Source organism: Molossus molossus, unplaced genomic scaffold (genome assembly GCF_014108415.1).
Source record: "Molossus molossus isolate mMolMol1 unplaced genomic scaffold, mMolMol1.p scaffold_m16_p_8, whole genome shotgun sequence".
Classification (NCBI taxonomy): domain Eukaryota; kingdom Metazoa; phylum Chordata; class Mammalia; order Chiroptera; family Molossidae; genus Molossus; species Molossus molossus.
The window spans coordinates 50,200,213-50,224,570 of NW_023425402.1; the positions used below are offsets into that span (position 1 = coordinate 50,200,213).

The window sequence follows — 24,358 nt, forward strand, 5'->3', positions numbered from 1 at the left end:
TGTGAATGGCTAACCCAGATGGATCTGTACATAGAAAGTATTGATCAAATATGTTAAGCAGTGGTACCCTCGGGGTCATGCAGTCTCCTCCTGGAAGACAGAACAGAGGTCAGGCCATAGCCAGCCCTACAGCATACTTACTTCATTCTGCTGTGGGAAGATTTGATGTCTTAGTTCCTTTTCTAGATGAACAGGCATTTCGAGTGTGTTTCCTATGCACTGTCTTTCACTAGGGAGTTTGCGTTCTGGTACTTGGGTGACTTGTCTGAGCTCACGGACCCAGTAGCTGTCGGCACTGGGAACCCGGCTCCCAGGTCCTTCATCAGTCACTGTACCAGAGGTAGCAGGGGTGCCAGTGAGTCAGGTGTTCAGATGGCACATGCTTGGTCTGTCATCTCGATTTTTAGTTGGGGTTTTTTTTGTATTTTGTGAAAGGAGGGCAGGTACTGGTCAAGAAGCTTTTCAGAAATTCACATATATCTGAAGGTAACCTTTGCCCTCCAGATGCCATTCATCTAGGGAAATTCAGTGTATGCCCGGGATGGAGTTGGGAAGTACCTAAGTTACACTGTTTAAGAAGAAAGCCAGTACTGCAGTCATGTGACATGCCTCCCCAATGTCGGTGTTAATTGTACACCCTATGATAGAGCCTTAAAATAATGTGTCTGGGAGCATGATCCTTGAGAGAACAACCGTGAGGATTAACCGTCGTGCTGTTAAGGAATCTCAGTGCACTACTCTGCCAGTGGGGGGCAGAGAGTGGTTTCTCGAGGTTAGTGAAGTACTTCCACAGGCGAGTTGAAAAGAAAGCCAGCCGCCGTTTTAATACAAGATCAGTCGGTGAGAATGTGTCCCGTGGGAGCACCGTTTGGTTTCTGGTCTTCGAGCAAGTGTGGGGATCACCACATTGATTTTTCGTGTACTTGACAGCTGGGTTGAAAGTATTTCGTGGGAGGGTTGTCTCCACACCAGCTACTCTGGATGACTAATTCTGTGTGATAAACCACAGCAGCGTTGTTGTTTCCAAACAGTAGGACACGGCCTATTTATTGTTTCTTCGATCTGGTTGTTAAATGTTAACATTAAATGCAGGAAATGAAATTTTACGCAGTGATTAAATAAGCTGAGAGTCCTGGTGCCTATTTATCAGCGTGTGTTGTGCGCAATTACTGGGATAATCAAAAACTGAAAAGCAGTGCGTGGATGGCTCCCTGCACAGTTAGCCTTTCCTCTTCTCTGGCTCCCTGGTGCTCCTCTCGCTCCTCATGGTGCCTGAGTGCTCTGTGGGCCTTACCGCGGTGCCTGGTGCCTTCGTGGACTAACCCGAGACTTCCGCTTCCTTCTAGGCGTCATTTACCACTGCGATCTCACCAAAGAGGAGCTGGAGCCCAGAGTCTTCCGAGAGGTGACTGTGAAAGGAATCGACGCTTCCGATTACCAGACAGTCCAGGTACGGAGGGGTGTTTGCTCTGGCTGACGTGAGCTAGGACGTCTGCCTGGCTGGGCCATGCACACCGAAGCTGGTCAGGAGCTGTGGAGGTGATCCCCCGTGATGCGGACCACAGGCCTTGGAGCTCCTCTTTCTGGGCATTGAACCAGGCACAGTCCCCGCCTTCCCGGGGCCTGCAAGTTCTCCCGTAGCTGCAACTCTTGACAAGAAGCCCGAGCCCCTTGTCCGGGGGACCTCACTTCAGCAGCTATCAAAGCAATGCAGTTTGTCTCTGTTAGTCCGTTTGCTTGACAGTGGGCTGTGTTCTAGCTCAAGTCTTGTGGTTGCCATAACAACAGTGTAGATTTGCTCTATGAAAGGTATTTACTCAAGTGCTGTGAGTCGGTCTCTTCAGTCTGAAGTTCGTATGTATTTCTGCCTGGTACAGAGTAGTGGGCACTCCATAAAATAGTAGAATGAATGAATTAACTAACTAATTAATTGTCATCGTACCACAAGCTCAGTCTCTGGTCACCATCTTTTCAAGGTAAGAATCTCCATTTTTATCTGTTCAGCTCCCCAAAGGTACTGAGTCTCCTAGAAACTGAATCACTTATCGGTCGATGACGCAGAATGTCTCTGCTCCTTTGCGGTGAGAGGTCACCTCTCGGGCACCAGGTGTTTGTCAGGGCTCCCCCGCCTGGAGGGCTGGGCCACACGGACCGCAGAGCAAGGATTAAGGAATAAAGGGAAATTAGAACACAGAGCCCTGGATGCTCCCAAGAATGTTCCTGTGAAACAGGGGCATTATTTTAGCTCAGTGAATTCCTCTCACTGTCTAGAAAAAGTCTAGATGATGGGCTAGATCTAGATTAAAGAAAAAATAAAGCGTTGTTTACAGAAACCGACACTGGGCCGGACCTGGCCCAGCTCTTCAGCTTGCCAACCCCTGAGCTGTATGGGGAATTGGCAGAGTGGCCTCCAGTTTTACTGGAGAAATTCAGGTCCGTGCCCATGTGTCTACTGAGTGTCTGTGGCTGCTTTTGTGATTTAACTGGGTGGATGGGACAGACTGTGTGGCCCACAAAGCCTGAAATACTTAGCATGTACCCTCTAAGAAAAAGTGTGCCGATCCCTGGTCCAAATAAATAGTATTTATAAAAGCAGAATGTCCTCAGGAGATGCACAGGGCCTCTGTCATGAAGTTCTGTGAGGCCTGACATCCGCACATACTCACTGGGTGACGTCGGCCGAGCCACTGAACCTTTCTGCCGCCATTTCTCCAGCTGCAAAACAGAGGCAGTGACTGCTTTGCAGGATTCCTGCAGGATTGTGTGAGATGGTGGATATTAAGTGTCTTGTACATGGAATATAGTCATTTTTTTTCAAGCAGTATTGGCAATAAATACAGCAGACCTTTAGGCTTCCATATCTGCTTTGGCTTGTTTCTTCTTTCATTTCCAAGGTGAGCCATTGCCTGGAGCAGGATCCTGTGGGGCCACCAGCCTGTCTGATGCTTACATGATTCATTCATTCAGTCTGGTCCTGTATTAGACTTTTAAAATCACTTTCAGGCTGTCATTCTTTGCTGTTTTTCCTTTTCTCCATGTGTAGAAAAGTCGATCCTATCAACTGTAACAGTTGGCCATCTCATTGCCTATTTCTAGTCTTTGCCTGGGCATCCCCAGGCTGTGTGTGTGTGTGTGGGGGGGTGTTGTCTCTCTGTCTCACTGTCTGTGTGTGTGTGCACGTGTGTGTGTCGGGGTGTCTCTCTGTCTCACTGTCTGTGTGTGTGTGTGCACGTGTGCGTGTGGGGGGTGTCTCTCTGTCTCACTGTCTGTGCGCGTGTGTGTGCGTGTGTGTGCGGGGGGGTGTCTCTCTGTCTCGCTGTCTGTGTGTGCGTGTGGGGGGGTGTCTCTCCATCTCACTGTGTGTGTATGTGTGTGTGCACACATCACTGCCTTGGAGGTCGATAATATCAGGGATGCTCAGGAACAGTGACCATCCCCTCTTCTGCCATCAAGGGTGCAGCCTTGGCTGCCCCAGAATTGGGCAGAGTTGCCTACAAGAGACACCCTGTCTTCTCCTTCTCATATCGACTACTCAGCCCCTCAGGTCTGTATTTAAAAATAAGCAAACAAAATTCCCTTTTCTATCTTCCCACAACACACACTGCCCCTGTGTGTAATTCCCTTTGGAGTTGGGGCGGGAAAGGGGCCTGGAACAGTGGCCGCGTCCGGGAGACAGCTTTACCAGGACAGAACTCCGCAGTGAGGGTGGCTGGAGTGGCCTCCTGTCGGAAAGCCGTTTGCTGTGTTCCGGTAGCACTGGTGTTCTTTCCAGGTGACACACAGACTGGTTACCATCTATTGTGGATTGTTTTCCATTACAAATGAAGAGGTGAAACTACTGCTGAGCAGGTGCTTCTGTGGAGTAGAAATCTCTTCCCCGTGGACACAGCAGCCTGAAATTTCCAGAATAAACAGGAGGGAACGTGCTTCAGCGATGCCAGTTGCATGTGTCGTTGGCAGACCCCCTGAATCCTGTGCGCCTGACATCCACAGGGCGAACTTCCCTGACATGGAGCTGCACAGATGCTGACAACCTTCCGTCTGCCCTGCTGCAGCGGGGGAAAGGGTTCAGAGCGGACACCGGAGAGATGGCCGCTGGACAGAGCACGTCGGCTCCCAGCTCTCACTGCACTGTCCTTGTCTCCGCCTCCAGGAAACAGCTGTCTGCGGGCAGGGCAGAGCCTCGGCGTGGCGCCTGCAGGAGGCTTGTGTCTGTTGTGCCCTCATTGGGGTGGATTCTCCCAGTGGGAAGGTGCCCTTGCATGCACAGCACCGTACGCTTGTTCGCTCCGCGCCCGTCTGTAGCGGCCGAGATTCAGGTGTGCGGCAGAGCCCGTGCGAGAAACTGAGTGTGCCAGATGTCCTCACGCTGCGGCCGGGGGTCGCCCTCCGGGGGGATCTGTGCGTGCCTGGAAAGCATCCCCACGCCGCGGGAAAGGAGCCGCCGTGTTCTGAAAGGAGCTGCTCCCTTTCTGTTTCCAGTCACTTCAGGGTAGTACGGCTTTTGATTCCACGGATGTAACTGTGAAAGACGATCCCCAGGCTGTTCGTCGTGCCTGCTCCAGTCTGTGAGGCACCATTGTCGTGCTGAAGCAAAGACTGCGGCACAGATTCTGCTGTGTGGGTGGCCAGTGCGGTTGGTGGCGGTCACGGCCGTGCACATCTGCCTGGCAGTGTAGCCGGGAGGTAGACTGAGCCCCAGGAGAGAGGGAGGGTCAGAGAAACACGCAGCTGCAGAAACCACAGGGGGCTGTTCTGGGTGTGATCTCCGTTCACTCGGGACCGAGCATCTGGACTGGGGCAGGGGTGAAGGACAGGGTGTCATATTTTGCTGACAGACGCAGAACAGGGCTGCTCTCGTTATAGCCTTTCTCCATTCCTGACTGCAGCTGTAGGGAGAAAATTGATCTATATCAAATATAATTTTGAAATCAGACCCTGGAAAATTGTTCGTTGTTCTTCCAGTCTGCGGTACATTAGGAATTTAGTTTTAACAGGTTTATCAGATCTACAGTGGACTAGTCTTTTCTGTCTCCTTTTATTGTGAATGATATGACCACATAATTTTGATCAGAACCTCTGTGCCCATGTCTTTAAAAAGAAGTTGAAACACTGAACATTAGAAATTACACTTATTAAACAGGTGTGGTAATAGGTGATTTTCCTGAGAAATCTGTCTACATTTACAGTCAGTAATATGTTTCATTTTAAACAAAAGGGAAAAAACAGGGAAATGTTAGTTGAAATTTAGTCCGTCAGCAAATATTTATGACATGACATTCAATGGCAGGTGGTACTTTTTGAATGTAGAGAAAGTTCAGACACAGGAAGTTTATATTAATTTACATAAATTAACTTTGGAAATGTATCGTCAGACTGGGAAGTCGAGACCGAGATCTGAAGGGTCAGACGCCCCCGAGATGGGACCAGTGACGGAGGCAGAGGTCAGGCTGCAGAAGGGTCAGACGCCCCCGAGATGGGACCGGTGACGGAGGCAGAGGTCCGGCTGCAGTCCGCAGAGTTGGAGCCCTGCCGGCCGCGAGGAGGCAGCCTTCCCAACAGAGGGACGCTGGGCGGGCTCTGGGTGCTTTTGGAGTTCCTCGTCCCCCCAGCACCCCTGAACAATGTTCCCAGCACCCTGCACTCAGAGACTGCCTCCGCCTTCCTGTGGCAGCATAACTGCACAGTTTCCCAGTAGGTTCAAGACTGCCCTCGTGTCCCATGCAGCGGGCTCGCCCTTGGCCACCATCTGTGGATGGAGCAGTGTTTGCGCCACGGTTGGACGTGGCATGATGAAGGAATGGAGTGTAGCAACAGTGCACTTTTTGGTTTCTCGGTATCTTTTTTTTTTTTAGTCCTCACCCACAGATATTTTTCTACTGATTTTCAGATAGAGTTGTAGGGAGGGACAGAGAGAGAGAGAGAGAGAGAGACATCGATGTGAGAGAGACACATTGCTTGGTTGCCTCCCACATGACCACGACCAAGGCCTGGGATCTAACCACAACCGAGGTACGTGCCCTTGACCAGAATCAAACCCGGGACTCTTTTTTTTTAATCCTCACCCAAGGACATTTTTGCATATATCTTCAGATAGAGAGGGAGGAAGAGAGAGAGAAAGAGAGAAACATCCATGTGAGAGAGACACATTGACTGGTTGCCAACCAGGGCTGGAGACAAACTGCAACCGAGGTACCTGCCCTTAGTGGGAATCGAACCCAGGTCTCTCTGGTCCGTGGTCCAGTACTCCAACTGCTGAGCCAAACTGACTGGGGTTCAGTATCTCATTTTTGTTCAGCCAGCTGAGAGATTGGCTTCTCTCCTCCCAAAATGAAACAGAATTTATAGACATGAAAAGAATGGTAAACTGAGTGTACTGTGACTAAACTCCATGAACAACAGTTTCCATATTTTATAGAAGACAGTTTTTCAGAAGGAAGAGCCAATTTTATGGGGCAGAAACAAGGTTAAATCAATATAGTTTAAAGATAATGAGAATTATAAGCATGTAACATCGAATTTTAATCTCGATTCCTGTTCTCTTACACCTTGTATGAATTTTACTTGTGATGTTTACCTACAGGGATACGTACTCGAACATCAGGAGCATCCCCTAGGTGGTTTGCTGTGTAGCTGAACAGAAAGTCGCAACTAGATGATTCTTTGGGTTTACCATGCCTTGGGGTGGAAGGAGGGGGAATTTTTTCCTTTCACTTAACTGCGATTTTTCTAGTCTTGCTGAGGAGTGCAGTCGCTGGTGCGCAGACTCTGCCACTCAGAGAACTGTTCTCAGAGCAGGAACTCGTGTTCGATGCGCATGAACTTCTGGGCTGAGAAGAGGCTCCTGCAGCCTCTGAGTGTTGACTCAACCACGTCCTCGGTGAGCTGACTCCTGAGCTAGTGGCTGTTTTCTAGGACACTGTTCTCAGAAACCTTCGGAACGTGTTCGTGAAGAGTGAGTGGGGAAACATTTTTACAAAGAACTTGTTGAGGGCCTGCCCTGCTTGCAGAGAGAAGACTGCTTTAAATATTGTCAGTTCTTGACCGTGGACGGCCTGAGTACGTGTGTGATTTTGGAGGTGCGCTTCGCTGACGTGCGCCCCTTCATCCCTGCCCTTGCGGCTCGCGCAGGCCTTCCAGATGCAGCACGGTGTTCGTGTGTAGAGGGCTCGTGTTTCTTTCCCTGTTAGATGGCAGCTGTTAGGATAGTTTGACTGTAACTGATAAGAAGGAGTCTTTGCTTTCTTGCTGTCTTATAATAAAGATTGAGTTGTGGGATCCAAGTCTGTAGATGCTGCAGTTTCCATATCACTGTAGTAAGTCCTCTGTGGTTTAAAAAAGGACATTACTTTGCAGCAACCTGAGAACATGTAACCCACTTTCAGCAAAAATCAAAGGTGGCCTTGAGAACTGAGCCACCGATCCCCACGATAGGTCTGGGGAGAATCCCTGAGCCTCCTGTGGGCCTGGCCCGTGGCAAGGCGGATGGACACTCAGGCTGACCCATGCCGGTGCCCACCTTCCTCTGAGCGTCTCTGCACTCCCTCTGCGGAAATGGGTCCTGTTTAAACTACGCATGGGGCCTGCAGTGAGATGGGGCCAGGAAAACTGCTGAACGTCTCTGGTGACCTAGCACGGGAACTGGCCGGGAGAAGCAGCCCGTTGGCCGGCCTCCTGGGGGACTTGGCAGTGACTCGCGTCACAGGAATGGGCTCAGCTTGCTTTGCCAAGATGTTGCTCGGAATAGGTGTTGACTGGATTTGCACGTGTAGGTTGACGTCTGGAAGGCAGTCTAGGTTTATTGTACTTTTAAAAATGTGATAGAGGCCATCACTCTCAGGGAGCAGGCTCTGCAGCCGCTCAGTGCCACAGTGACGCCTGTAGTCACTGGAATGTATACAAGGTGTTTAATATTTAGATGTCTACAGATGATACCGAGTTTAGAGGTGTGAATGTTGTTTACATTGGTCTTGGCATTTGAGGCCCTTGAAAGTGGCAGGGTGGGGAGCTTTGCCGATGTGGAGGTGGGTGGATTTCAGGTTACTCAGCCAACAGCCAGCTCCAGCTGCTTGCTGGAAAACTATGTTGTGGGGGGGGATGTTATATTTCATTATCTTACTTTTTCCAAAGTAGAACGTCACTTCCTGCTTATTAGAACTGAATTAATAGCGTAGTATCACCTATGAATGGTATGTGGGCTGATGGCACTTATCTTTTGCCATTTAATAATAATTATTTGTTTTTAAAACTGAATCTGAATCTGAAGGTGTGTTACACAGATTACATTCAGCTGTGAGCAACAGGAGACAAGTGAGAATAACCATGGCTCTAAAGGAGAGACGTTTATTCACCTTTTTTTGCGAAAACAAATGTGGCCACCCCTAGTGCTAGGAGGTGGCTTAGAGATGTATATCTACAAAGACTGTATCCAGCTTAAAATTTTGCCCTTATTATCATGGAAATGGAGGGAATGGATATTGGGGGACAACTAACAGTCTGCCGCACAAGGCCAAACAGGCCTTCTGTTAAAACTGTTTGATGTGGACCCTAAGTCCAACAAAACCAACCGCCTCCTGGTGGCCAGGTACCCAAATGTCAGGATCCAGGTTGGAAAAACAAAGACTCTGAAAAAGTTGAATTTTCAAATCTTGTCATTGTGAACAGGATAAATCACACACTGCAAAGAGAGAAGCACCTTTGAAAAGAGCTTCTCCTCCTGTGAAGAGACATTTCATACTGCTTCTAGAACAGGAGTATGCCTCAATCCTGAACTCTTGTCTTGACATTAGCTGAAGTGTGATGGGAGGCGAGCATTAAAAACCAGACGAACTCTGGGGGTCATCTCTGGCAGAATGAGGAGCTAGGTGCGCCCATGTCCAGGTGGCTGTTCAGTTGTTTCGTACGTACGGGAGCCTTCTTGCCTGGGATAACCAACTCCAAAGCACCCTCCTCGACTTCCCTGCAGAGGCTGCGGACCCAGGCCACCCCGAGGGGCCTGCTCTTTGGAGTGGAAGCATGCTGTGCTTCGGCCTTCTGGGAGGTGGCCAGGTCCCTAATTTCATAGCTGCTCTCTTGCTTTTCCTCAGTGTATATTTTTCTGCCGATACGGTTTTGAGCTCTGGACAAAGTTATATGCCTTCCAATTGCATAGACATTAGGGTTCATCTAGCTGAGCCCTTTCGTTTTACAAACATGGAAATTAAAAATGTGATGTGTTTTGCCTTGGCCGGCTCAGCGATTAGAGGATCAGCCCGTGGACCTGAGAGACCCGAGTTTGGTTCCTACTAAGAGCACGTACCTCAGTTGCAGTTTGTCCCCGGCCCTAGTTGGGGTCATGTGGGTGGCGACTAGTCGATGTGTCTCTCTTACATTGATGTTTCTCTCTGTCTTCCCTCCTCTTTCCCTCTCACTCTATCTGAAGATAAATGCAAAAGAAGTGTCCTCAAGTGAGGATTAAAAAAAAAAATATTGATGTGTTTTAACAGTGATCACACCATTAATAATTGACAGAGACCAGACAAGAATGTAGAACTCCAGCGCTGTGCAAACCCTGCACATTTTGTTACCAGGATGAGTTATTTGCATTCTCTATAGCTCAATCGGTTTTTTTTTGGTGTGGGGATTTTTCCCCCCACCTCTAAAATAAACAAATTAGACTAACAGGCCTCTAAATCCTTAAGATTCCTTACCTTTAAAAGTATTCTACATCATGTACCTAGTGACTACTTTGTAGACTGTTATGGAACCTATTAAACAATAAAAATAATACCCTCTGTGTGAAAGGGGAGACAGGAGGGGGCTGTAAATTCATTTTAGTGTTTGCTTCTAGTCTCCTTACTTCATTCTGATGGAGATTCTCATTGCCTTTTCCATTTATTTATATCATATACGTTTTATGCACACATAACATGCATTTATATTTAATCTGAGGAGCTTTATTTAAGTCTTAAATGTTGCTCATACTTCAAATTCCATTTAAAGTATGCTCAGAAGTAAAATAAAATGTAAATATTTGTGTTTTTGCTTTTTTCGTTTCATTTCTGCTGGACCTCAGGGGCTTACCCAGGTTGGCGTCGACGCTGTGCCGGCACAGCCGGCCCCTAACTCAGGTGCAGAGGGGTGTTCGCAGGTGTCTCCGGAAGCGCTGGCCCAGGCCCGCTGCTGCTTGTGCCGCGCGCCCCGTGAGGCATGTCTGTGCCCAAAGCAGGCGTCTGACCTGCCTTCTCTTGGAGCATATCCATTCCAGTGTCTGAATTTTTGTCTTCCTGTTTTAATTTTTTTTCTATTATTTATTTTAGAGAGAGAGGAAGGGAGAGGGAGATAGAAACATCGATGAGAGAGAACATCGATTGGCCGCCTCCTGCATGCCCCCCGCTGGGGATCGGGCCCACAACCTGGGCATGTGCCCTGACCGGGAATCAGTGACCTCTTGGTGCATGGGTCAATGCTCAGCCACTGAGCCACACTGGCCGGGCTATTTTTGCCTTTTTAATAGGTGAAGTTAGATGAAGAATTAATAGGATGAGGGGGATGTCTAGAAAGGGAATCTGATAATAGTTTGGATTTTCTGTGCATTGAGTAGGCTCAGCAGGAGAGAGTTGGGGGTCATCTTTCTCCTGCTTCACTGTGATGGCCTCAGCCCTAAACCTCGGGTACGTCTTCTGTAGGTCGCCAACTAGACAGGTGTCCTTTGGCTTCCTGCTCTTTCAGGCCAAAAGGTAAGAAGAGACCGTAGGAGCTTACTGTGGGGTCTCCATCTGCTACACGGTTTCCTTTCTGCTGTCCCGTTGCCGGGAGCTACACGATGGCCTTGGAAGGTGGGGTGAGCGAGAACACCGAGCCCTCCGGTATTTCATCACCTCCCGGAGGCGGAGCTGTGCCTGACCCCACGTCATTGGTCTAAAGGAGGGAGGGACATTTTCCATTTCCACCTGGGTTTAGGAAAGTAGACTGGATTTTTCTGTTTACTCCCAGGGCTGCCTAAATGTAAGAGGCAGATTAGAAATGTAATAGGGGTGAACATGGTAAGATATTGTGAAGTAGAAGGCATCCTGACGGGACTAAAAAGGGTCACACACAAGCTCCTGGTCCTTGTCGGTGCCGAGTATGGGCTCCTCTGTCCAGCTCTCTCTCTTATTTTTGGTGAATCCTCACCCAAGGATATTTTTCCATTGATTTTTAGATAGAATGGAAGGAAGAGAGAGGGAGAAACATCGATGTGAGAGAGAGACATTGACTGATTGCCTCCAGCACAACCCCAACCAGGGCTGGGGATCAAACCTGCAACCCACGTATGTGCCCTTGGCCAGGAATTGAACCCAAGACCCTTTGGTCCATGGGCGGGCGCTCCAACAGCTGAACCAAAGTGGTCAGGGCTCTGCTGCCCAGCCCTTGATGCCCTCCCTCATCCATCCTCACTGGCCCGAGACCCCACCCCACGTGCTCAGCGCCGTCCAGGCTCACCTCTGCCTGGCCCTCCCTCCTGTTCCATCTCGCTCTGCTTGTTTCCTGTGCTCCACTCTCAGCCAGGTCCCATCTCCTGTGTACAAGCCTCTCTGCTTCTGCTGCTGCTGCTGCTTCCTTCTTCCTCCTTCCTCCTCCTCTTCCTCCTTCCTTCCTTCTTTCTTCTTCTCATTCCCGCCCTTGGGAACTCAGTCTGGAGCAGAAGACAGGGAAGGGGGCTGTCTAGCTGTTACTTGGAAATGTAGCGTGGGTGTGTACAGAGTATGCCAGCCTGTGCATCACCTCGTTTCTTCAGAGAAGAGCCACCCTTTGAGATAAGACTCTCAGGGTCTTCATTTTCCAGGCGGAGAGCCCACCGTGCAGGGAGGGTAGGTGAGTTGCCCGGTCACAGGGCGGCAGAGCGGTCTCTCCAGCCCCTGTCCGTGGTTATGTGATGCTCCTGAGCCCACTGCCACCTGCCCCAGGAGCTTGTGCCCGCCTCTGCGATCAGGTGGTCACATTCAGCAGTCAAGTCGCTGAAGTGTGGGAAGTTCTGGGTCTTCATGGGGAAATTGATGTAAACACTGCGGCTTTATGGAGGCTGTAGAGAAAGCCTTGTCGTTGACCTTGGTTAATGTCCTAAAGAAGGAAGTGGGAATCTTCTCCAGCTGCATCGATAAATGCAGCTCATGTTAATTCTTACGAGATGAGAACCAGCTGCCGGTCAGTTCTGCTGAGCTGGGTTGTAGATACTGCCTTCTGTCCTCCTGCCCCCAGCTGCGTGTGTGGACATGCGTGTGTGTGTGAGGAGTTGCGGATATTAACAGGCATCAGCAGAGAATCTGCTCTTTGACTCTGATTAGGGTAGTGGGTAACTCTGAAATTGAGTCTCTAGCAGATCCATTAGGGGTGCAAGTAAAAGTCATTGTGTATGTGCTGCCTGCATCTGGACCCTGACGTTTTCCATGTTTTGCACAATGTCTGTCTCGTTCAGCCGTCGTTTCCTGTGCATATAACTAATGTGCACACATGTTAAACATTTGGAAGAGATTAGAGAACATACGAATACGCTGAACTTTGCCTGGTGTGTTGGTTTCAGAACTGCAGATGGGACTGTGCCGGCGGTGCCAACTTTGGACCGTTGCTCAGAATGCGCAGGGAGGAAGGACAAAGCGCGGGGCATTGCTGGAGCCGCCCGGCTGAGGTCCCGAAGGCTGCACCGCCAGGCCCCCTACCGTGCCAGCAGGTCTCTCCTGCCTTCTGAGGTTTCTCTCAGCGTGGCGGACGGAGGTGGGATGGGGAAAACGACTTGCTTCGTCTGCTCTGTGTCTCTGTTAAGAATGTACTCTGTGCCAAGCATTGTGCTAAACACTGGAATGTAGCAGTGACCTAGAGAGACGTGGTCTGTGTCCCTAGGGGATATGCAGGCAAAGACAAGTGAACAGAAAATAAATAGAAATTAAGTTGCCTGAAAGGCTGTAAATGAAATAAAGGACTGAGTGGTCCATGAAAGTTTCCTTGAATGTTCATGGAAGTGGAAATGTAAAGCAAAGAGGGAACTAACCGCGTGAAAATGAGGGGAAAGGAGCCCAGAAAGTTAGAACAAAGCACTTGGCTCAGAGAGGACCTGAGCGAAGTCTGGGTCATGGTGAGCGAGGACAGGATGGGCACAGGCGTCAGGCAGGGCAGAGCCTGTGGCCTCGTGGCCTTCGTGGTCTTGTTAGGGAGCCCAGGTGCAGAGTCCCTGCAGGGTGTTACTAGGAAGTTACATGCTCTGATTTAAGAAAACCATCCTTCTGCCCAGCCAGTGTGGCTCAGCGGATCGAGCATCGTCTCCCATGGACTGAGAGGTCCCGGTTCAATTCCTGGTCAGGGCACATGCCCAGGCTGCTGGCTCGATCCCCAGTGGGGGGCATACAGGAGGCAGCCAATCGATGTTTCTCTCTATTTCTCTTTCCCTTCCTCTTTCTCTAAAAAAAAAAAATAGTTTAAAAATATTTTTAAAAATTAAGAAAGCCATCTTCCATTGTGCGGCGAATAGATGGAAGGGCAGGTAGGACACAGAGTGATAGACATCTTTAGCAGTAGACAGTGAGAAGTAAGTTAGCCTGGACTGACGTGGAGACTGTGGACGTGGGCTGGTGTGTGTTTGGATTATGCCTGGAAAGGAGGGTGCACAGGACATGCTGAGGGATTGATGTGGATGGAGAAGGACAGGGCTGCACCAAGGGTGACTGAGATTTCAGATCTGAGCAGCCTGCACCGTGTCAGGTTGTTGGCAGTAGGTCTGGGAGGAAGAGAGTTTTGGACACGTCCGGTTTGTGGTGCCTGCCGAATCGTCGTCCAGTTGGCCACGTCACATGTGGAGTTGGGTATCTGAGTCTTACAGTCGTAGGAGAGCTCCGGTGCATACACGTGGGCTCTTCAGCGTGAGCGTGTTGTTGAATCCAGGGCCAGAGACAGGATCACGAGGAGGAGCATGTAGCGTGCCGGGGGCTCAGGAGTGAGCCCTGAGGAGCCCACGTCCAGGGGTCAGTGGGAGGAGGACGAACCAGCACAGGAGCCCGAGAAGCAGCTGAGAGGTGTGAGGGAAACCAGACGGAGGGCCGGGTGGACCGGGAGCCAAGGTAGTCAAGGAGGGGGTGGCAGGCGGCACCCGGGTGGTGGGACAGAGACGGAGGGAAAGGAGTTGGGATTTGACCAAGTGGAGTTGTTGGTGACCTTGACCAGAGCACTGTCAGTGGGCAGTAAAGGCAGGTGGCAGCTGAACAGGGCATGTGGAGAAGGGGGAGGCGGGCAGGTGCTCGGTACAGGCTTCCTGTGGGCGAGGGACCGAGGGCTGTGGGATGAGCTAGCTTTCAGACGTTACCGTATCGCATTGTTTGTCTAGTTACAACCATCTTTTATTCATGCTACACTCTGAAAGCCTTATATTTTAAAACTTTAAAAATATTTGTAAGTCAGAAAGTAATCTCCGGTAGGTTAACTGCACAGCTCTGACCCTCGACGGCTGTGGTTGACACCTTGCCCCCTCCAGAGGACGTGAGATGTGTTGTTTTCTCTCCGAAGGATAACGTGTACAGCTGTGCTAAGACGGATCAACCCAAAGAATCAGTCTTTAATTTCATAAAACATTTTACAAACGAGCCTTCCACGGCTTTCGTGGCAGCGGGTTCCGGCTCAGGGAGGAGGTCTGGGGAGCGGGAAGTGGAGAACCTGGTGCACAGACGGTCTTCGCAGAAGCGGGACGGCACAGGGCCGAGGGGTGCGTGAGGCCAGCGGCGTGTCTTATTAGTGGGAGAAAACAGGTTATTTTGGTGTGTTGATGGGTTGGTTCTAGTAGGAAGGGATCCACCCTCGAAGCTGAGTTCCTTGAGAAGGTGCGGGGTCCCGGCCCTGGTGGAGGCACTGGCCTCCCTTCCAGGGAAGAGGACACGGGTGCGAGTGCCTAGGGCCCCGGAGCTGCGACTCCAAGTACGAGCTCCTTGCGTCTTCTCCGTGGGATCTCTCAGGCCCTGGATTCTCTGTCTTCTTACCGATTATTTTTCCTAACAATTTTTGAGTTCAAGTATAAATCCAAAAGTAGTTTTAAAATTCTGAAATATGTACGTTTTTGTTGCGCACTCAGTTCAGGCGTGGGAAGACACTCGAATGTTGAGCATTCGAATTTTCTGTTTCTTCCTGGTTGCTGTGTCACTCAGGACAGGCGAGGCCCTCACACTTAACACGCACCGCCGCATCCCGGGGGCTTAAAGTCAGAGACCGCACACTCGATTCCCGGGTGCTGTTGGCTGGACCACAGATGGGGCTCCCTCTAGGCCTTGCCTGAGGCGCCTCCCCACCCGGGCTTCGCCTGTCCTGTGGCACAGAGAGCATTTTATGTCCGTGGCGCCCGCAGACCTTTTGTCTGAAGCATCACGTCCCATCCCAGTCACATACTGTCGTCAACACCATGCCTGGAGGACAGAGCAGCTCCTGAGTGGACCGGGGATGGCCATCCTCCCCGTGCATGGAGCACAGCGCGGGGGCACTCACCCTGCTGCCGCCCGGGCCCCCTGGAGCAGGCAGGGGAGGCGCCGGAGGGGTGGCCTTGTACCTGGCCCAATCCTTCCACCACAGCGCACAAAATTCTGCCAATAGAAATCCAGTTCATTACTGTCAAGCTTTCTGTTTTTCTGGCATTTTCTTTAAAAATACAAGCAGCTCTATAAAACCTTTGAATAGTCAGTCTCCTTTCTCCTCCAAGGACCTTATTATTTCCTCTGGCAGACTCAGTGTTATAGAAGAGTTTGTCAACACACTTTTTTAAACTAATGTTTGTTTTCCTTCTTTACTGAACATAGACCTTGCCAGTCAGGCTTCTGCCCAGCAGCTGATAACTGCAGGCTGACCTCACAGGCCTGCCTCCCACTGGGCTCTTTGGAATTCTGCCCATAGCTTTGGGGCCTCCGTGAGTCCCCCGGGACACGTGACCCAGGAACTTGGCTTGGGGCCCACAGGTTCTCAGATGCCGAGGGCCTGAAAGAAAGGCAGGGTGGTGCTGGAAGTAGGGAGGCAGCGCCAGGCAGGGCTTGGGCTTGCCGGCCACCGGGCCCCTGGGCTGCGTCACGGTACCGCAGGCGCTGGCCCTGTCTTCATTCTCCATTTCCGCGGCCGGCGCGGGGCCGGCGCGGGGCCGGCGTGTGGCAGAGATGAAACTGGCCCCCCGCCACAGGGCCTGTCAGGGCTGCTGTTTCGTCAGTGGGAACATGTGCGTGTGATCCAGAGAACTCACCTGGGTGACGTCGCCGAGCTAGTCTCCTGTAAACATGCGACCCCCACAGCACTGAGGGTTGGTGCTGGTGTCAGTTTGGGTGAATGATTTGTGTTCTTCGTGATACCTTAGCGGGCAGGCTTCCCAGCTGGGGTCAGTGTTAGCAGACAGGGCAGCCAGTTCTGAGATCAGTTGTCAAAAGGAAGTGACTGTTTGCTATTATTTCATAGGATAAACTGGCTTCTTAATAAATAGCATGTCCCTTATGATTATGTTCGTCTGCTGGTTTGACCAGCTTTGAGTAATGCCCATGCGCCCCACAGTCGGCCCCTGCCCCCCTCCCCTCGTCCACTCACCTACAGGCAGACGGGCTTCCTTGCTTTGCTTGCAAGTGAGCATGCACTCCCCACAGCCCCCGCGCCCCCCACCCCAGCCTGTAGTGTTCACCCCGCCCTTCACTTCCTCTCACGCGCCATCAGAATCCCCTCCCTCTCCATGCTGTGTAAGACAGCGGTCTGCCCCTCCCACCACACCCAGCTTCATGGTTTCCCCATCACCAGCTGACCTTGCCTTTTCATTTGTTTATGCTCTTTAGAAAGTGGTTTTGCGCATGCTTGTGTCCCCAGAGCACAGAGTAGGTATGTGTAAGTACTTGAGTGAGAGGCCGTGATAGATGATACATTCTGAAACTGTCTAGTTGTGGTGGCCAGAAACCTATACATAGGATCCATTTCCTGTCTGTAAAGTTGGTGTCGGGCCATCCGCCTCTCCTCTCTCATGGTAGTTGGTCCTGTCCGTTCACAACAAACAGTATTATCAGAAAACGGGTGTTGACTTTCATCTGTACTTCGGTGGAATGTTTTGTGTGATCTAGTCCTCAGGAGAATGTTGGGTCATAGTCAATGACCAAAGCAGGAAATAATACTGCTCTTCCCTCTTAGAGCATCAAAATAAAAAAAAAATTTATATTTTCCTAGCACACATTTATTTGCATTGCTGCCTGCTTACAGATGTTTGAGAACCTTTTGGACAAGTTGACCTATAAAACAAGTAATTCTGCTAACATGTAAATTCAATTAACCCATCCCTCATGTTTTATGAAAGTTTGTGATCATTACTTTGGATTTTTTTTTTTTTTCAAGACTTGGGACGTTTTCATTTTCTCCCTTTGGCTTTTAGCTTTTCTAACACTTTTCCAGAGCAGCTTATTTCACGGATTTAATTTTCCTTCTTCACTTCTCAGTATTTGTATTGATTTGTGTGCACGGTGCTTGTCTTCTTCACTATTTGTGTCTCATGTACTGTCTTCCATGCTGCCAGTCAGTCCGGCTCTGGAGCCCTGGGCCTCCATGGGCGCTTCAGACAATGGTAGTTACACTGACGAATCCCAACTCAAATACAGTGCAGTTTTCAAGTGAGGAGATAGCGTAAGTAAATACGTCTGTGTCATATTTCACAGACAGTTATTAAGCTACCGCCCTGGGATCTGGCAGTCCTGGGAGTGTACGGAAGGTCACATTTCCTAGGGGAAATGGGATGTAATCGAACGTTTTTAGCAGTTTGATGGCAGGAAAAACTGTTGGGAAGTTGACCGGCGGTTCTTTGGGAACCCAGAGGAGCATCCAAGACTGCTCCTGGGAACCTGGCTGCCTGGGCGGGCGCTCTGGGCAGTCGGGAGGAGGACTTGGGGGAGGGGAGCTGGTGCAGAAGCAGAGGAATTGGCACCATGGCTAGAACCCAGAGGCAGGAAAAGGAGCCAGGTCCAAACCCTGAGGGTCTGAAATGCACTCAAATGGGGTGGGGTTTTATCCCCTCTACAAGGGGGAGCCCCTGAAAGGGCCTTTGCCAAATATACTGGTATCTACCCAGGGGCTCAGAGAATCAGGGTCAGGAGTCAGGGAGAATTGTGAGGGCTGGAAGGGTGCCGGTTGATGAATCAGTGGGCTTGGCTTGAAAATCCAAAAGGAGTGTGTATCTCAGGGAAGCACTAACAGGTAGTATGAGGGGGGGGAGGGGGGGCAGCTTGCATCCTGGGAGCCAGGGGAGAGGTTTCCAGGAGGTCGGCATATGGTGTTTCAGAGAAGTCATGCGTGCGGCTGGCAGTGTCGGGGTGGGCCGTGGGCCGTGGGCCGTGGGCCGTGGGCCGGGAGCTTCTGAGCGCAGCCCGTGGAAGTCCAGTAGCCATGGACTGGAGCAGAGGTGGGAGAGCAGGAGGCCCTTCTGCCTCTAGGAGTGAGGGGTCTTCTCCCCAGGCTGGGGCTGTGCGACAATTACTAGGTAAGAGATAGTAGGCGAAATTCACCAAGTGAAAGTGTTTGTGCTGGGTATGTGGGCTTTGCAGCCAGCTTCTCTGCAGGCAGATCCTGACGCCTCCTAGTCGTCCCTGTTCCCCGCCCCCCACCCAGGACGCCATCTGTCGTCAGGGCAGCGTGGCGTTCTCCTCCAGATCTTCCCTGACCGTGACTTGGTTCTTCACCTGAAACTTTCCTGTTTCTTAGATACTGGTTTTCTTACTGTCTTAATGCCACTTTGATTACTGGTGATAATAAAAAGGTGTGTGTGATTAAACATATATTATTCACATTTTAAAGTGAATAGACGAGATCTTTCCATCATGATAGTGCTTGGGGAAATGAGGGGTGGAGGGGGCTCTTCATAGCCACCAAAAGAAAAAACCTGCGGTTTCGCCGATGACATTTTTGCTGCTGTTATTCTGCTGCACAGATAGAAAGCACTTCATACAGCCAAGTTGGGACTGTAAATCGCAGAAGAATTTCTGCTTGTACCTTTGAAGCTAGGTTTCTGAACTTCGTGATTTCCTTCATGTTTCCCCTTCCTCTTTTCTTCCCTGGTGAGTTGCCTCCTGCAGGCTGCTCGCGATGCTCCTCTGAGCCTCTGGTTCTGCCTCCTCTAATTGACCGCTTCTTGGCGCTGCCTTCGCCGGCCTGCGTCCTCTCCTGGCCCCGCGTGTCCCAGTGGGGGTCGTAAAAGGCACTGTGGTGCCTGTGAGCTGTCTTCTTGATGATTAAGCAACTCAGTCTTTTTTGATGGGTTTCTTTCTTGCCTCTGACTCACCTGAGGGCTGTGTTTGGATGATTTGCGTTTGTGGTGTCTGAAGTGGATCAGAGTGTATTAGCAGCATTGGATGTGTCCAACAGAGACTGGCGTCAGAGTCTTTGTGCCTCAGATTTTACTTCCAAATTCACCTTATCAGTATTCCGACCATCCGTTTTTCTGTGATAAAACTGTATGCGTGAGCTTCTCGCAGGGTTTCGCAGCCCCTGTTTCCAATGGGAACTGAACAGTAGGGCCGCGTCCTGCTTCCCGGGCTGCGGTCAGGCTGCCCTCGGTGCAGGACCATGTCTGCATGATCGGCGTGTGCGTCCCCCCCGCCGCCTCACTGCTCGCTGGCACGCTGCTCTCCCTTCGCTCCGACATCTGTCTCTCTCGAGCCCCCCGCTTAAGGATGCGCAACTGCCAGCCACAGATCTGTAAAGCTCCGCGCTTCTTTTCTGTCCTGTTATTGAACACTCTGCCCGGAGTTCGTCTTTTCGGCGTTTTGGTGATTGATGTTATTTTTTGAAAGCAATAAAATAAATAAGCGGTCTGCTGTAGTTTTGAGTTAATGAGGATTTGAAATGCATCGCGCGCGTCCTCGGCCGGTTTACGATGCAGGTACAGCCTCATGCAGTGAATGAGCACAGCTGAACGGCTCAGGAGCACAGAGCTCCTCCGCGGTGGCGTTGCTGAAACAGATGAACAGCTGCGTGTAAGGCAGGCGTCAGATAGTAAATATTTTTCATTAATAATAAATTGGAAAGTTGTAACCTTATCCCTGCTATGTAGCCTCTCAAGTCCCTCAACCAGAATTAATTTGTATTTTATTACTTTTCAGCTTATCATCATTTTGACGCCAACCTCTCAGCTGCTACTAGTATGGAATTTTGTTTTTAAATGAACTGCCCTTTGAAACACCCTTTTGCTGCATGATTTGGAGCACAGGGTCCAGTTTGAGCATCATTCACGCACAGATCTAGCTTTTGTTTTCAAGTGCGTGCTGTCTTCCGGGTACCGTTCAAGGTACAGGGGTAAATAGACGCACAGCCCCAGCAGGGGACACGTGAGGGCACAACCTGCCATGGAGGGTCCAGGAGGTGCCCCTGGAGGAGAGGACAGGGGATTTTCAGATCCCTCATTTATGGTGGCTAAGAACCTGGAGTCCAGAGTCAGACAGCCCAGGTTCACATCCTGAGTCCATCACTTAGGAGATATATGATGTGGACTAGTAACTTCTCTGGGTCAGATTGACCTCCTCCTCTGAAAAAATGGGGTATTCGTGGAAAGACCTCATATGTGGATTAAAATGAGGGAATATTTATAAAGCCCTTAGAATAGTGCTTTGCACATGGTAAGAATTATGTAACTGTTTTTAAATTAATCAAGTAAAATAAATAACATGTATTTTGACCTAAATAAAGGATGGAGGAAAACTCTCTTGTGAAAGATGTAGAAACTAACTGGCAGGTATTTTAATATTTGTTTTTAAATGTGTGGACATTTGCCCTGGCCGGTTTGGCTTAGTGGTTAGAGCGTCAGCCCGTGGACCGGAGAGACCGGCTTCGGTTCCCGCTAAGGGCGTGCACCTCAGTTGCAGTTTGTTCCCAGCCCCCACCGGTCTGTGGGTGGCGACCAGTCGATGTGTCTCTCTCACATGATGTTTCTCTCTCTTCCTCCCACTGTCCCTCCCCCTCTATCTGAAGATAAATGTAAAAATGTCCTCAGGTGAGGATAACAAAAAAAAAATGTGTGAACATTTCAGTTGATAGCTAGCTTATACAGGAATTCAGGTTCATTGGGCTCTGTCTCCAGAGCCTTGGCTAACTTTTGTTTTCTGTATTTTTAGTTATGTTGACGTTTTCAGGGAAGGAAGGACTTCCTGACAGAGGGGCTCCCACATGCAAAGAGCTGCCAGTCGTGCTGTTGTCAAGCCCTGCTCCTTACTAGGGTCCGCCGCACAAAGCCAGAAGCTGCCTGAGATGGAGCTCTGGGGACAACAGCATTGGGAACCAGCAGGGGGCCAAGCAAGCGAATGCCTGGAAGCCAGGGGATTGTTGTGGTCATGCTTTCGTCTGAAGGCACGCAACGTGGGGAGTGGGCTGTCCGTCTGGAGGTGGAAAGGGGCATCTCCGTGGAGAGGACAGTTGAGGTTGAGAGGGATTTACAAAGGTTGAAGGCAGAGAGTGGAGAGTTTCCATTGCTGGTCTAAATGTGGAGTCCGTTTTCTACAGAATGGGGAGGTGTTGCATGTTGTTGTTGTTGTTGTTGTTGTTGTTGTTGTTAATCCTCACCCAACGATATCTTTTCCATTGCTTTTAGGGAGAGTAGAAGGGAAAGGTGGGAAGAAACATTGATGTAAGAGAGACATGTTGATTGGTTGCCTCCCGTATGACCCCCGACCAGAGCAGAGGATCGAACCTGCAACCCAGGTGTGTGCTCTCAATGGGGAATCAAACCCGAAATCCTTCTAACCACTGAGCCATACCAGCCAGGGCCGCATATTTTCAATCAAGGAGTGGCCTAGATTAAAAGGAAGCTCCCTGGGAGAGTAATCTGGTAATAGGTGCCCAGATTGGAAACAGGAGGCCTGTTGGATGGCAGGGCTGCCCCATTGCCAGGTGAGGAGAAGAGGGTGTGTGAGATTGTATCTCATTTATTCATTCAGTAAATGTTTATTGAATGCAAACAGTGCAGAGCTCATAACTCCCAATGATTGATTTATCCTGCTGTTTTCATTAAGAGCAAAACAAACAAATGTGCATACCACATGCGATTTAAATCCCATTGTAGTGAGCCTTATTACAGGGCAATGATGCACCCGCAAGCGCTCCTGAGACACGTGCCTGTCACAAAAACAGTGCTGCTTTCTGGGGACTCTGCAGTGAAATGTCTGATGAAGCGTTTGCATTGACCACAGAGAAATCCGAGCAGTGGAACTGAGGACAGCTTCTGTATTCTGCAGTTAAGTCCTAAATTTGCCCTGGCCGGTTTGGCTCAGCAGTTAGAGCGTGGCCCACGGACCAGAGAGACCCGGGTTTGGTTCCCGCTAAGGGCAGGTACCTCGGTTGCAGTTTGTCCCCAGCCCCGGTTGGGGTCGTGTGGGAGGCAGCCAGTCGATGTGTCTCTCTCACATCAATGTTTCTCTCTCTCTCCCTCCTGCTCTATATGAAGATAAATGCAAAAATGTCCTCGGGTGAGGATTAAAAAAAGAAAGTCCTAAATGCCTTTATTCATCATAGCCCCGAATGCCCTTCTCCCTTAAAACACCTGAACACCTCTAAGGTAAACCCATCAAAATGCCAAGCCCAGCCCCAGCTGTGCCTCTGCCTCTCCTCCTTTCTCGTGTCAGGGACCTTCCACTCTCGCTCTGGCACTGGGAATGGGTGTGTCATTCAAAAGGACAGGTGGCCAAGCCTTAGAGAGCTGATGCATTCCTGCAGACTCAGCACGTTGTGAGTACTGAAGAAATGTACCAGACATTAGATTTTTAATAGACTGACTTTGCTGTTATTGAGGTGCCCTATGGGGATTAATAAATCCCCAGTTTTATGGAAATCTCCAGCCATCCTTTAAAAAGTAAACCAAAACGGAACGGAAATTTTCCACCTAAAGGTGACTCTTAAGCTCCTCCCCACTCCTCTAGACTGAAATGCCTGGAAAATTGATAGGGTTACGACTTCCTAATGCCAGCCTAGTATTTTTAACCCAAGCCAGGGCAGAGCTCTGCCGTGCCTGCCCAGCCCCGGGAAGAGCTTCACGCAGGACCTGTGCAAGGTGGGGGGAGCAGGGGCCCCCTTGTTCCCCGCTTGCGCTGACCCGGGATTTCTCAGCAGCTCTGCTTCTTGTCAGATGTATTTGCCTCACTTAGCACAGGCCACATAAGTGGCCTCTGTCAGTGCTGATAAAAAGGGAAGCTCAACGCCCTTGTATGAACATTCTCCTTTATACCTGTCAGGCTCTAAAATTAGGCAGGAGTTGCTATCGCCAGACCTTCTCTCCCCAGGGCCTGCTCCTTGCCGTCCGCCCTGGTGGAGGATCACGTCCGGTTCTGGAGAGAACGCGGGCCTGGCGTTGGCCTCAGAGAGCACCAGGTCTGAACCAGATCTGACTCCAGAGTGTAGACTGCCCTCAGGAGCTTAGGACACATCGTTGAGTGTCTTAACAAGATTGATTTTGTTACTAAACGTCTTCCTCTCAAAAAAAGTAATCATTCCAGTCGAGAGAGCCGATCCTTTCATCAGGGATGCCATTTTTTGAAGAACAGTAATGTTCCCTTGATTTGCTGGGTTTACTTGCTCCTCCTTGTCCTTTAAAGGCAGATTTTTTATTTCCGTTTGAAGCCGTGTTCAGATGTGGGGACTGGACAGTGTTCGTGACTGGCCGCCTGGGCCGGAGCACTCTTCAGACCACGACCACCTTCTGTTCGGTGATGTCTCAGGAAAGGCACGCTTGCGAATAAGGGTGGGTCACTGCTGACATCGTAGGCTGTGCACTTCGTATAAACACAAACCTTTTCTCTTTCCCTCAGTAGTTTTTTTCATTTAAAGCGTTTCAGTCCAAAGATCTGTGAGCTCTTATCTGCTAAGGAATCCTTCTTTAGAATATGGTTTTTAATGTACAAAAGTAGAAGCTGCTTTAACTTTAATGGCTTAGAAATTTGGGGATGCTTTCTTTATGGTTCTCACAAGTATTTTTTGTTTTATTTGTGAAATGAATTCTGTCCATTAAGCCAAAAAAATACTATTGAAACAGTTTTTTTAGTAGAGCAGCATGATGGGCTATGGTAGGATTCTTATTTTAATAATCTGTCTTCAAAATGGTAACATTGCCCTGGCCGGTTTGGCTCAGCAGTTGGAGCGTCGGCCTGCGGTACAGAGAGACCCGGGTTCAGTTCCCGCTAAGGGCATGTACCTCGGTTGCAGTTTGTCCCCGGCCCTGGTTGGTCGTGCGGGTGGCAGCCACTCGATGTGTCCCTTCACATCGATGTTTCTCTTTCTCTCTCTTCCTCTCTCTCCCTCCCGCTCTATCTGAACAAAAAATGGAAAAGTGTCCTCGAGTGAGGATAAAAAAAAAAATGGTAACATTGACTGATATTGTGTGGAGAAG

At 50.0% G+C, this 24,358-nt stretch overlaps 1 protein-coding gene across 2 annotated transcripts in view; it reads left to right on the forward strand.

Moving 5' to 3' along the window:
- LOC118621718 (prolyl endopeptidase) overlaps positions 1-24,358 on the forward strand; it is a 107,427-nt gene that overhangs the window by 64,680 nt on the left and 18,389 nt on the right. For both annotated transcript variants that reach the window (XM_036249077.1, XM_036249078.1), the window contains one exon: positions 1,347-1,450. In XM_036249077.1, coding sequence (XP_036104970.1) covers positions 1,347-1,450 — 104 coding nt within the window. The remainder of the gene's footprint in view (positions 1-1,346; positions 1,451-24,358) is intronic.